General features: G+C 38.3%; 1 protein-coding gene and 1 pseudogene across 1 annotated transcript; one reads left to right on the top strand and one right to left on the bottom strand.

Moving 5' to 3' along the window:
* The first annotated feature begins 219 nt into the window (after positions 1-219).
* LOC104988144 lies at positions 220-1,576 on the top strand (annotated as a pseudogene).
* Positions 1,577-5,618: 4,042 nt separating this feature from the next.
* On the bottom strand, positions 5,619-6,545 carry LOC104988035 (olfactory receptor 6C4). Its single transcript, XM_010839170.1, has one exon. The coding sequence runs from the start codon at positions 6,543-6,545 to the stop codon at positions 5,619-5,621; it is 927 nt and encodes a 308-aa protein (XP_010837472.1).
* Positions 6,546-14,297: the final 7,752 nt, after the last annotated feature.

Here is a 14,297-nt window from a genome sequence, read left to right as displayed (position 1 = left end):
CTAGCTTCCGTGTGGTATATCAGCTCTTCTGTGGTCCATTCAGTGGAGTTTGAGGTCATCATATCATGAAAGATGAATTATCAGGTTACAGAAGGAAATGCATGTGATTGGTTTAATTGTTATTTGTAGTTATTTTGATCCTGTTATATTTTGAAATTGTTCCTCATATCCAATTTCTGTGTTTTTTATCTGAAGATTGGGCAATATACAGAGTCAGTGATGAGAAACCATTTAGCAATAATAATATTCATCATACTGGGTTTGACAAATGACCTACAACTAGAGATTTTGGTTTCTATCTTCCTGTTGGTCACATATATGTTTAGTGTCATTGGGAATCTGACCATAATTTCTCTCATCTTTGTGGATTCTTGTTTTAAAACAGCTATGTATTTTTTTCTTCAAATTTCTTTTCTTAGAAATCTCATTCACAATGGCCTGTGTGACCAAATACCTCTACATCATATCAAGCAGGAACAAAACCATCACCACCAGTGCCTGCTTCAGCCAGATCTCTTTTACTGTCCTCTTTGGGGCTACGGAATTTTTTCTCTTGGCTGTGATGTCCTATGACCACTATGTGCCATCTGCAAACCTCTGCATTATATGACCATCATGAGAGTAGAGTCTTGGAAGTCTTATCCTTTGTTGGTATCTGGCTTCTTGATTATCCCTCTTCCCCTTGGCCTGAGTCCCTACCTGGAGTTCTGTGACTCTGTTATTGACCATTTTCTCTGTGATGCTTCTCCAACACTGAAGAATTTATGTTCTGATACTTGATTCTTAGAGCAGCTGGTTTTATTCTGTGCTGTGTTGACCTTTATAGTGACCCTTGTGTGTGTAGTTCTGTCCTACATATGTATCATTGGATGATTCTAAGTTTATCTTCTGCCCAGGAAAGGAAAAAAGCCTTTTTCCATGTTTCTTCCCACATGCTTGTGGTTTCCATTATCTATGGCAGTTGCATTTTTATGTATGTGAAACCTTCAGCTAAGGATGAAGTGGCCAATAATAAGGGAGTTTCTCTGCTCACTATATTGTTGCCTCTGAGAAATAAATTTCTCATTTATCCCCTGAGAAATAAACAAGTGAAGTGCTCTTTCTATGGCATTCTTAAAAGATTTCTTTTCATTCAAAGTAGCAGTAGAACAGCATACTGGGAATTCAATCAAATCATGCTCTCACTCCCCCTGCTGCAGCAGGGTCCCTAGTAGAGCCTTGCCTGAAAAAAAAAAAAAAAAGGAAAATCAAAGATATATCATGAGAATATAGATGGAAATTGAAGTCATGAGAACCACACATTTTGATAGGCATGAAACAGAGTTGAGAAGAAAGAATGCTGAAGGACCCAGCATAAGGGCATGAACGTTTCTCTTCTTCTCTGAAACTGCTAAAACCTCTCTCTTCTTAATTTGGAATTCAGCCAATTCTTCTTAGTCATTTCAAATATGCATCTGTCATGAGACTTGTGTGTCACTTTTGGTATTTATCACTTCTTTCCCTATTTGCTATAGATTCTGTTTTGAGGAGTCTTCCCTTTTCAAGAGGAAAATACGTGAATTTTCAGGAAATGTAAAGCTCTCTTCTTCCTCAGACCAGCCTTGTCAATATGTTGCAGTATAGCCTTTGAAGATTATTGATAGATGTCCTCCTTGAGTAATTGCTCAAAGAACAACTAGAAAAGCCAAAATACAACACAAAAACCATTGGCTTAAAGTACTCAGGTTGCTGCTGAAACAAGATTCTGCAAATGGTGGAACTGTTGAAGAGGCAGTTGATTGTATGCAGCTACTTCTGCCCTTAGAGGCATTTTCAGATTCATGGCTGTGATGAATTAAAGATTGCTTCACATTATTTAATGTCAGCTTCTCCATCAGGGCACAAAAGTTTTCTTTTCTCTGTTTTGGCTTGGCTGGGTTTATGCTCTGCTAGTCTATAATCTGTGATGAGAGTGTAGTAGAAGTGATGCAACAATGGCTGATCAGTCTACAGCAGCCCCACAACTGGGATCCTTGAAATTAACTGTCATTTTGTCAGGATTTTGGACCATCTGCAGTTGACATTTGTGCATGTATTGACACAAAGCCACCCAGTAATCAGCTGGTAATCAAAATATGTGATGGACATTTTACATACTCAAGTGTTTATAGCTGATACTCTGAATGTCTTTTGGAACTAAATGTTTTAAGTAGGGAAATATTTCTACTATTTATACGAGATGTTCCCAATAAGCAACTCCCACCATTTGGATAATGGTAATGAGATGAGTGCATAACCTGAGTGTATGACCTATCAAGTGGTTGATGCATATAATAAACAAATATAAATGAAAGCAAAAGTGCTCAAGAAAATCATCCAAATAATTTTACAGACTGCTCTCCAATCAAGTAAGTTAGTCTTTTTTTCCTTTCTTTGGTAGAGGGAGGTATTTATCATTTATTCATTGTGATAAATGAAGTTCAGGCATTTCCTTTGCAATACAAGGTAGGAAATATTCAGTTCTAGAGAAAAGTGAAAGTGAAAGCTCCTCAGTTGTGTCCGACTCTTTGTGATCTCATGGACTGTACAGTTCATGAGATTCTCCAGGCCAGAATACTGGAGTGGGTAGCCTTCTCTTTCTCCAGGGGATCTTTCCAACCCAGGGATGGAACCCAGGTCTGCCTCATTGCAGGTGGATTATTCACCAGCTGAGCCACAAGGGAAGCCCCCCAGTTCAAAACAAACATACCACCAAAATAGCACTTTTTCTCCACTCCATTTCATAAATTACATTCAAGCAACAACTGCTTTAGAATACAAATAGATATGAATGACATTTTGCATTTTGATTAATATGTCTTAGTTTTGAACACATTTCTGAAACTTTGATAGTAGTGTCTAAATTTTTTTGCAGGACCAAAGTACTATTTATTTATTTGGCTGTGCTGGCTCTTAGTTTATGGCACGTGGGATCTTTGATCTTTAGTTGAGGCATAGAGGATCTAGTCCCCTGATCAGGATTTGAACCCAAGACCTCTGCATTGGGAAAGCAGAGTCTTAGCCATTGGACCACCAGGAAACTTCCTAAGTGCTATTTTTAAGCCTTACCCTTAATTACCATTTCTTTCCTTTCATTTCATAATTACCAGAGTACATGAAAGTAAAATTTATATTCTTAATAAAGTAGCAGACTGTTGTATGTTTCTTCTTCATCTCATTTATACTCAGAGATATCCAGGTCACATGGGGTTGATGGTAGCCTAGTCCTAACAATCTGCTGCCGAGTGTTCTGCCTTGCTTTATCAAATGTGTGAGTAATCTAGCTATCCAAGGATGCAAGTGGATTAAGAAGAATGGAAATAAACTGGTCTTGTTGCACAGGGATTTCAAATCGAATGACCAGCATTTTTACAGTCCTGCTTATGTTAAACCAATCAATTTAATGCTTATTCTTACTAGTTAAGCCTGAGTTTCTTGAAAAGGACATTGATTATATTGACATCCATATTGTTATAATGGATGTCATTTCTTAAACATAATAATGACTTACAAATTTTATGCCTATTATTTTATTTAATTCTCAAAACTACCCTATAAGATAGGCACTATATTATCCACATTTTAGAGTTGAGAAAAATAAGCTTTAGGTAGGTGAAAAACTGTTCCAAGTAGACTTGGGTAGAAGGTTGAAAATCTGGGATTTGAACTAAAGCCTGTATTTTCAACCACTGTATGGCATTGTCTTCCATTTCACCATGGGCTTTGGTAGAAACGTGGGTATGGGGGAAGTTAATGATTCAGGTGTGATCATTTGAGAACATTTCTCTATTAATTAATAATTCAGTAAATTTGGAATAAATTAAAAGGCATCATTAATACCTAGCTCAAAGGGTAAAGAATCTGCCTGTGATGCAGGAGACCAGGGTTCAATCCCTGGGTTGGGAAATTCCTCTGGAGAAGGGAATGGCAATCCACTCCAGTATTCTTGCCTGAAGAACTTCAAGGACAGAGAAATCTGGCAGGCTATAGTCAGTGGGGTCGCAAAGAGTCAGACACGACTGAGCAACTAACACAATCCCTAGCTTAGCCATCAAACCCAGATATTCAAAATAACCACGGCTTACAAAATAGGTCATTTATTAAAAATATTATACACTCTTCACTATCTTCTGTGGTTTTGGAAATTTTCTCTCATGGTCAGGCTGGTACAGTTTTTCCCTTAAGTGATTAAGAAGCATCATTCCACTCAATATTATTACCACATATAAAACATGTGAATACATCAGATGATGCTCCATTTGCATCCCAATCAGCATTCTGAAATGGATTAGGGTGTTACTAAACTATGTATAAATAATCAGCTTTCCAAATGGCCTAAGTTCCATTGACATTGAGTTCCTACCATCACCTCTTCAAATTCAGTTTTTTGTTACCTAAAATCCATGTGTGGAATTCTTGGTAGGGTAGTCTGTTCCCAGTTGGTTGTGAAGATTCATAATTTGGAACATTCTAGATATAAAACTGTGTGATACTTTATATTTTTTTCACTTTATGAAACAGGTACCATTGGTTATGTAAAAAAAGCAAAAATTTGGGGAAAAGTTGAAAGAATGAAGCCATATCACAAAATTTGTCCTTTATAAACCTAACAAAAGTAAACAAAAAGATGAAAATTAAATTGTGATTGAAAAAATTTTTTTCAAAGACTACCAAAGGGAGAGAGAGACAGAGTGGGTAACTCAGTCATTGACTTAGAAAGATGTCAGCTATGATCAGCAACAACAGGTAAGAGGATGGAAACCTTGCCTCTAGAACTCTAACCACAACTTCTAGAGAATGAATGTGTAAGTTGACAAAATCTTGAGAGTTTTTGCCTCATTTGGAGAAAAGTGGACCTAATTTACAGGAGGATGGTAGTTTCAATGGCTACAGTTGTAAGATAAATGAAAAAGAGAAGGAGAGTAAAAAATATTTTCACTTTAATAGAAGCATGGCTCCACAGCTCCATAATGAAGAACAGTAACGCGAGATTTCTTTAGAAACAATGCTCATAGCATCACTTCCTTTCTTAAAACATCTCTTGGCTCACCCATGTCCAGTTCACTCCAGAAAACAGCTAATTCTTTCCAGTTGTTCTTTTTAGACTTTCTCATTCATCCTTCTCTATTAACACTTGCCATATTCTTTTATTTTTTGTAAAATTATGACTTGGGGCTTCCCAGGTAGAGCTAGTGGTAAGGAACCCATATGGTAATGCAGGAGACATAAGAGATGCTGGTTCAATTCCTAAGTGGGGAGGACCCTGTGGAGGAGGGGATGACAACCCACTCCAGTATTCTCGCCTGGAGAATGGCACGGAAAGAGGAGCCTGTCAAGCTATAGTCCATAGTGTCACAAAGAGTCAGACACGATTGAAGCAACTTAGCACACAAGCTTATGACTTATAAGTAAACTGCAAACTTGACAATTTACAGTTTATATACATTTCTATCACATTACACCATAGATTCCCTGAAATCAAGACATATGCCTTTCATATTTTTATCCTTAAGTGCCAGGTCAGCACTTGAATTATGGTAGACACTCAATACCTATTTACTAAATGAAGTATATCTTTCCTTGAAGTGTATTTTGTTTTGTTAAAGCTTTACAATCTTTTTGATGGTGTCCTTGAAGGCTTGTTTCACTTGCTGATTTCTTAGAGTGTAAATGAAGGGATTTAACAAGGGAGTAATTGAAGTAATGAGCACGGCTATTCCTTTGTTGAAAGCACCTTCTTCTTTTGCAGAAGGATTAATGTACATAAACATGCAGCTGCCATAAGAGAGCGAGATGACAATCATGTGGGAGGAACAAGTGGAAAAAGCCTTTGCCCTTTGCTGAGCAGAAGGAATCCTCAGAATGGTCCTGATAATATATGTATAAGAAAGTGTCACCAGCACCAGAGTAACCACCAAAGTCACAACTGCCAAGGAGATGACCATCAGTTCTAAGAGGCTTGTGTCTGAGCAGGCGAGCTCCAGGAGGGGCCCATAGTCACAGTAATAGTGATTCAGAACATTGGAGGCACAGAAATCCACCTGGCTCATTAAGATGATTGGGGGAAAGATAGCCAGGAATCCCCCTAGCCAGGAGCAGAACACAAGTTGTATGCAGACTCTGCTGTTCATGACGGTCAGGTAGTGCAGGGGTTTGCAGATGGCCACATAGCGGTCATAGGACATAGAAGCCAGGAGGTAAAACTCTGTTGCCCCAAGAAATATAGCAAAAAAATATTGAATCAAGCATCCAGCAAAGCTGATGGCTTTATTTCCTGTTGTCATGCTGGTCAGAAGCCTGGAAATAAAAATGGATGTGAAAGAAACTTCTAAGAAGGAGAAATTCCGGAGGAAGAAATACATGGGGGTTTGGAGGTGAGAATCTACTAGAGTGAGAATGATGATAGTCAGATTTCCTAGGACACTTAGCATGTAGGTGAGAAACAGAAAGATGAATATCAGTGCCTGGACCTCAGGTTGATTTGTGAGGCCCAACAAAATAAACTCAGTAAATGTTCGGTTTTTCATTGTTGACCTTCAGTAGGTCTAAAGGGAATAGGTGAAAATGATGAAAACTAAAGTTTTTTGGGGCTGGGGACATAAAGCTCATTGTAATCAACAGAATCAGATCATATATAACTCTCCATCCAGTTGGGCCAAACCAGTGTCCATTAGACTAGACTTGTTCCATGGGAGTCCCCCTGTTGCTCATGTATGACCTTATTCCTAAAGTCCTTGTAATTCCTCAAGTTTATCTATTCCTGCACACATAAGATAATTATTACAGAATAATTACTTAATTTTTTTCAGAAGAATAAATTTTTGTACCCATCTTTTCCTTCCAAAATGTTTACAAGTTCTCCATATTGAAGTCATATTTCTCTGACTCTGTTAATCTCATACTTCTGGGCACTTGGTAGAAATATCTCTGTCTGATTCTATTTTCTGTGCTTCCCTCTCCCCTCTGGTGCTTTCCCTATACTATTTCCCCTTCCCTGTAATATTCCCCCTCCTTGTACTATTTAATGTTTAGATGGATACCTGCCATAGATCCTCATCTCCATTACTATATAAATCTCTGACTTCCCTTGTTCCAGCAACCAATAGAAATTTCCCCAAGTAGATAATTCTGAGGATCTTGATGCATAACTGATATTTCTAGACCCTTCCCCCTTCCCAGGTGGCACATTTGGTAAAGAATCTGCCTGCTCATTGCAAGATACACAAGAGATACGGGTTTGACTCCTGGTATGGGAAGATTCCCCTGGAGTAGAAAATGGCAACCCACTCCAGTATTTTTGCCAGAAAATTCCATGGACAGAGGAGCCTGGTGGGCTACAGTACATGGGGTCACAAAGAGTTGGTCATGATTAAGCATGCACACACCAATTCTTTTGTAGGGTGAATTTGTAACAGTGCTTTAGGACTTAAAGACCTTTAGTTCAATATTCTATCATTTTATTTTGACTACATGAGCAAGTTTAAGGCATTAATAAATCATATTCATTAGCATTTACTTTTATTTCTCTGCCATTTTCAAAGTCTCCTATACACTGATTTGGACTATATTTCTGAGAATAGAAGTCTTGAGAGATCCACAGACAGCATCTCAGAGTAGATTTTGCTCAAAGCCTCAAAGAGTCCTCAGTGGCAAACCAAGGATGATCAATTTATCATGCTTCAAATTTTCTTGGCATACAGAACCCAGGAAGAGGAACACTCATGTTTCTGACAATGAGTCCTTGTACATAAATTGGTAATCCCCAAGGAAGCAAATTTTACTGGTGGTATCTGTGTGCCTCTTTAGGTTTTTCTGATTAAGAAGCAGAAACAACGTAAAATACCACTCTAATTCACACGTGTAAGAGTAAGGAAAATTAGACCCTCACAATCATTTTTGTCAACCTCTCCATTATTCCATATAGCTTTTGGAGGTATTGACCTATATCCTGCTACAACCCTGCCTTCCTTGTCTGTACTAACCTGTGGTCTTTGGCAAATGCTTCATTTTCATCCAGATTTTCACAGTTGGAGGATTTAATCGATCCATATTTATAGAATAATAGCATCATTCACTTTAAAACATTCAGTATTCTCACCCTCATTGATCTGATTGACTGTAGTGGGCTGTTTACCTTGTTGTCCCCAAGAGGTAAATCAAAGGTGAGATGTGCCATGTGAGTCTCTGAGTTGTATAAAATTTGGTATTTTTTAAAATTGGCTTCCCATCCACATTCAATTATTCTTTCAATGGAAGTACCCAAGTTTTTAGAGCTTAACTGGGAAGGAAGTGTATTACTTCCATTCTTTGAATCTGAATCAGAATCAAATCACAGTTTCTGAGACATAGAGTCCTTCACATGTATACTAAAAAAAAGAGCAAATAATCACCCCCTTCTCCTGGCAATAATAGAATTAAAAAAGAGGACTTTAATAAGCTGAAAATGTTTCTGTTCTAAGAAAGATTATTGCAGAGTCCTTAGAAGGCAGGATATGGGTGGGCTTCTTTGCAGTTTCTGTGTTCATTAGAGTGACATGGACTTTATTTGCTCTTTTTAGAGCAGGCACATGGGGATCAATTTCTTAAAGAAGTTAAAGATGCCCTGTGGACGCAAGTATAAAAGGTGCAAATAAACCTCAGTTGACAGCTTGGAGAACAAGTTGTAAACATGTGGCTGAGGAGAGAAGTTCCTGAGAGACCATAAGGGTGTCATGAAAGAATCTGCCACAATCATGAGGTTTGTGATGTTGAGAATGATGGAGTGAGAACCCAGGGGATTGGTGCGCCTGCCCGAGTCATTATTCCCATTATTTTTCCCTTTAATAAACTAGTTGGCCAGTGCTCAAACTTGATATAAATGAGTGTCACTTCACAGTGGATTATCATAACCTTGGGGCTTCCCTGGTGGCTCAGTGGTAAAGAACCCATCTGCCAGTGCAGGAGATATGGGTTCGATCCTTGGGTTGGGAAGATCCCCTGGAGAAAGAAATGGCAAACCAGTCCAGTATTCTTGTCTGGGAAATCCGACGGACAGAGGAGTCTGGTGGGCTATGTCCATGGGGTCTCAAAAGAGTTGGATACGAATTAGCAACTAAACAACAACAACAACAACTTTAATGCCATGATATCCTCCATTAAGATCTGCATACTTATTATTTCTGAAATTAATACTCCATCCAATCAGTACCTGGAAAATATTTTTCTATGGAAGATTTGATTTTATGTATGCATTCTAGAGTTCTACAGGCTCTCAGAAACTATTTGTCTTCACCTTCTGAAGGAATAGTATGTTTTCACTTGCCTCCCTGTGAGATATTCCAACAACCTTGCCTATTGCACATAACTCTGCAGGCAAGATCTTAACCACACCCAACTTATTCCAGGAATACAGCTGTGACATCATATTGATAACATCCTTCTGCAAGGAAATTCAAACAATGCTTTCACATGGGCTAAACAAAATTTTTCATAGAACTTTCTGATCAGTATTGGTCCACTGCATCGTATAAAATTCAAGGCCCCGCTACTGCACTAAAATTTCTGAACAATACTCCTCAGCCCAGGAATGATTTATACCTGATGTATTAAGGACCCAATTCTCCAGTTTTATCAGCATTTGCTATTTTAAAGGAGTCTCAGTATTTACATGCTTAGTTGGTTCTCAGAAGCAACATGCTCCTCATTTAGGAATTTGATTTCAGTCCATTATGCTGCTTCTTGCAAATAGACTCACTTTGTTTTGCTTTAAAAATTAATTAATTTTAGAATTAGCATAATTGAATACAACATTGCATTCATACAAGATGAGTAGATATTTATATATATATTACAAAATGATCACCACAATAAGTCTAATTAATATCTGTCATGTACATAGTTATAGAATTTTTTTTTCTTGTGATAAAAACTTTTTAAGATAGACTCTCCTAGCAACTTTCAAATATACAATACAGTGCCAATAACTATATAGTACATCTCCATAACTAATTTATTTTATAACTGGAAGTTTGTAGATTTTGGCTCTCTTTACCCATTTCTCCCAGATCCATCCCCCACCTTTGGCAATCACCTGTTGGTTCTCCGTATCTATGAGTTTAATTTTATTTATTGATTTACAAAAATTTTTATTAGAGAATAGTTGATTTACAGTGCTATTAGTTTCAGGTGTACAGCAAATTGGCTCAGTTATACAAACACATATCTGCTCTTATTTAGATTCTTTTCCCATATAGGTCATTACAGAGTATTGAGTAGGGTTCCCTGGGCTATTCAGTAAGTCCTTAATGGTCATCTATTTTACTTTTTTTTTAAAATTTTATTTTATTTTTAAACTTTACATAATTGTATTATTAAATGTTTTGTTTTGTGTTAGAGTGTACCCAGTTAATGTGATAGTTTCAGGTAGACCAAGGCAAAGGGACTTAGCTACATATATACACACACACACACACATACACATATATGTATATATATGTACATATATGTATATATACAAATACACATATATACACATGTATCCATTCTCCCCCAAACTCCCCTTCCATCCAGGCTGAAACATGACATTAAACAGAGTTCCCTGTGCTATATAGTAAGTCCTAGTTATCTATATTATATATAGTAGTAGTGTGTACATATTAATCCCACTCTCCCAATTTATCACTCTCCCCCTTATCCCACCTGGCAACCGTAAGTTTGTTTTCTATATCTGTGACTTTATTTCTGTTTTTTAAAGTATGTTCATTTGTACTTTATTTTTAGATTCCATACGTAAGGAATATCATATGATATTTGTCTTTCTCTGCTTGTCTTACTTAAATTAGTATGATAATCTCTAGATCCATCCATATTACTGCAAGTGGCATAATTTCATTCTTTTTAATGGCTGAGTAAATTTCCATTGTTTCTATCTATATACACCACATCTTCTTTATTCATTCTTCTGTCGATGGGCATTAATTTGCTTTCGTATCTTGGCTATTGTAAACAGTGCTGCAGCGAACACATGTAAGTGAGATCAAGCATTATTTGTTTTTCTCTGTATGATATATTCCACTTAGCATAATGGCCTTATGGTCTCTCTATGTTGTTGCAAATGACAAGATTTTCTTCTTTTTTATGGCTAAATAGTTGTATATATCGTATTTTCTTAATTCATTCATCTGTTAGAGGATACTTAGGTTGTTTCCATATCTTGGCTATTGTAAATAATGCTTCAATGAATGTGGGGGCACAGGCACCTTTTCAAGTTAGTGTTTTCATTTTCTTCAAATAAATACCCAGAAGTGGAATTGATAGATCATATAATTTTTTATTTTTAAATTTTTGAGGAAACTCTATACTGTTTTTCATAGTGGCTGAATATAAGTTGCCTTGCTCTGAATGGCTTGCCACCCCAAACCAAAAAGCTCTAAATTGCAATAAAACAGGCACTTCTATCAGTGTCATTCAACCATCCCAACCCCCCAAACTTCTTCACTGGAGAGGCTTTGGCTACCTTATCTTGTTCCTTTTGGAGTCCCTGAATCAATCATTGTTCATGGGTTTCTGCTACAAAAAACTGCCTTCTCTGGCTGCACATTTCACAGCCTTAGGATGGCAACTGTTGGCTGTATAGTGGATCTTTCTTGGAATAAGTGCTTTTACAAATCCTGAGCCTTTGACTCTGCATCCAGTTGTTCATTATGCCTTGGGTCTTTGAGGCACCACCCCACAAACTTGGCATGGCCACAGAGGCCTCATTATTCAAATGAAAATGCTACTTAGAGAGCCAAACCCGGGTCTTCTGGCAAATCTCACCACAGGAGGAAATGATTTCCATGTCCTCAATCCTTTGTTAGATGCAGTGGTGCCTGAAGAGGTCACCCCTCCCCCATATCCATTGGTCATTTGGGGAGCCTCTTGGGATTAACTGAGTGATCAGGAAATGAAATTTGTATACTTTATAGACTCAGCACCAACATCACGCAGGATGAAGCCCACTGAAAATCTTCTGCACTGGGACATCCCTAATCAAAGGTGGGACCCAGGGGACAGCACAGTCATTTTATTTTTTATTTATTTTAATTGGAGGCTAATTACTTTACAATATTGTAGCGGTTTTTGCCATACACTGACATGAATCAGCCATGGGTGTACATATATTCCCCATCCTGAAACCCTCTCCCACCTCCCTCCCCATCCCATCCCCTGTGGGTCATCCCAGTGCACCACAGCACAGTCATTTTAATATTGGAAGATGTGATGGCCAACAATTGGCCCCTTCACATTTTCATAGACTCTTGGTCTGTTGCTGACCATGTAGTCACATGGTCTGGCTAATGGCAGCAACAACAATCCCTTATTGAAGTTGTTTCACACTCTCCTTTGGGGTAAAGAACTCCAGGAATTTCTTGCATCACAGATACCCAAAATGCAAATCAAGGTCGCATACTAAAATTCAATTTTCAGAGCCTCATTACAATACACAGGCTGATAAAATTAGCTTGGATTTCTGAAACACACACTGGTACAGTCTCAGATCTGATGTCACTATTCTCTTCCTGGTGGGCCCATGAAATGCCAGTCCATAGTATGGCCTCTGCTTTCAAGGCCTGAGAAGAATTAAAGGGACTTCCCTTTTCCAGTGGGAACATAAGATGACACAGTGACTAACCCATGTATCTTATGAGGGAAAACGTGCCCCTGCCTATATAATGGAAGAAGATTGTCCCTCTGGGGGATGGCCCTTAGCCAGTGGCAAATAGGTTTACGAGGCCACTGACTCCTGCTGCTGTTAGTTACTATTCTTGGATCATGGTAGACACTTGGAAATAGTATTCCCCTCTTCTTCCAGACATGCTACCATTGAAGCCACAATACCAGACCTCAATGAGGCTCTTCTTATACTTTTACTAAAATGAACTAAAGCTCTTCTTGGTAATTTGTCAAGAGACTATGCTAGAAAATGCATGAATTAATGAATGATCTCAAGGGAGTCTGACCCAGAACAATGTTGCCCAACACTGTTGTTCTACTGATGATAAGAATGGTCTCTCTGATATTCAGCACAAATTGAGTATCTTTCCCCGCTTTGTTAGCCTAAATGTTGAAGCCATTTAGGTCATCAGAGTCTAAACTGATGGTGACCACAGTCCTTGAGACTTCAGATTCTGCCCCTGCTTCAGCATGGTTGCTATCCTGTGGTCCATTGCATCTTGGCCCGACTTGTTGCTGCTGCCAGCTCTCAAAATCTGTATACTGCTGTTCACTATTTAGCTCTCAGTTCTTTTAAACCTGCTGAGAAGAAAATTATCCTTGTTCTAATACTCACATGCTGGTGATCATGTACTGGGGACCGTTGCTAATTTGCTACCTCCTGGGGGTGTGCTTTGCATTGATCGCTGAAGAAGACTTTCTTATCTCTTCTTGCTATTCTTTGGAACTCTGCATTCAGATGCTTATATCTTTCCTTTTCTCCTTTGCTTTTCACTTCTCTTCTTTCCACAGCTATTTGTAAGGCCTCCCCAGACAGCCATTTTGCTTTTTTGCATTTCTTTTCCATGGGGATGGTCTTGATCCCTGTCTCCTGAACAATGTCATGAACCTCGATCCATAGTTCATCAGGCCCTCTATCTATCAGATCTAGGCCCTTAAATCTATTTCCCATTTCCACTGTATAATCATAAAGGGATTTGATTTAGGACATACCTGAATGGTCTAGTGGTTTTCCCTACTTTCTTCAATGTAAGTCTGAATTTGGCAATAAGGAGTTCATGATCTGAGTCACAGTCAGCTCCTGGTCTTGTTTTTGCTGACTGTATAGAACTTCTCCATCTTTGGCTGCAAAGAATATAATCAATCTGATTTTGGTGTTGACCATCTGGTGATGTCTGTGTATAGAGTCTTCTCTTGTGGTGTTGGAAGAGGGTGTTTGTTATGACCAGTGCATTTTCTTGGCAAAATTCTATTAGTCTTTGCCCTGCTTCATTCCGTATTCCAAGGTCAAATTTGCCTGTTACTCCAAGTGTTTCTTCACTTCCTACTTTTGCATTCCAGTCCCCTATAATGAAAAGGACATCTTTTTTGGGTGTTAGTTCTAAAAGGTCTTGTAGGTCTTCATAGAACCGTTCAACTTCAGCTTCTTCAGCATTACTGGTTGGAGTATAGACTTGGATTACTGTGATATCGAATGGTTTGCCTTGGAAACGAACAGAGATCATTCTGTCGTTTTTGAGATTGCATCCAAGTACTGCATTTTGGACTCTTTTGTTGACCATGATGGCTACTCCATTTCTTGTAAG

The sequence above is a fragment of the Bison bison genome, unplaced genomic scaffold (assembly GCF_000754665.1).
Source record: "Bison bison bison isolate TAMUID 2011002044 unplaced genomic scaffold, Bison_UMD1.0 scf7180017864115, whole genome shotgun sequence".
In the NCBI taxonomy this organism is placed as follows: Eukaryota; Metazoa; Chordata; class Mammalia; order Artiodactyla; family Bovidae; genus Bison; species Bison bison.
This window is presented reverse-complemented; position numbering and strand designations above follow the sequence as displayed.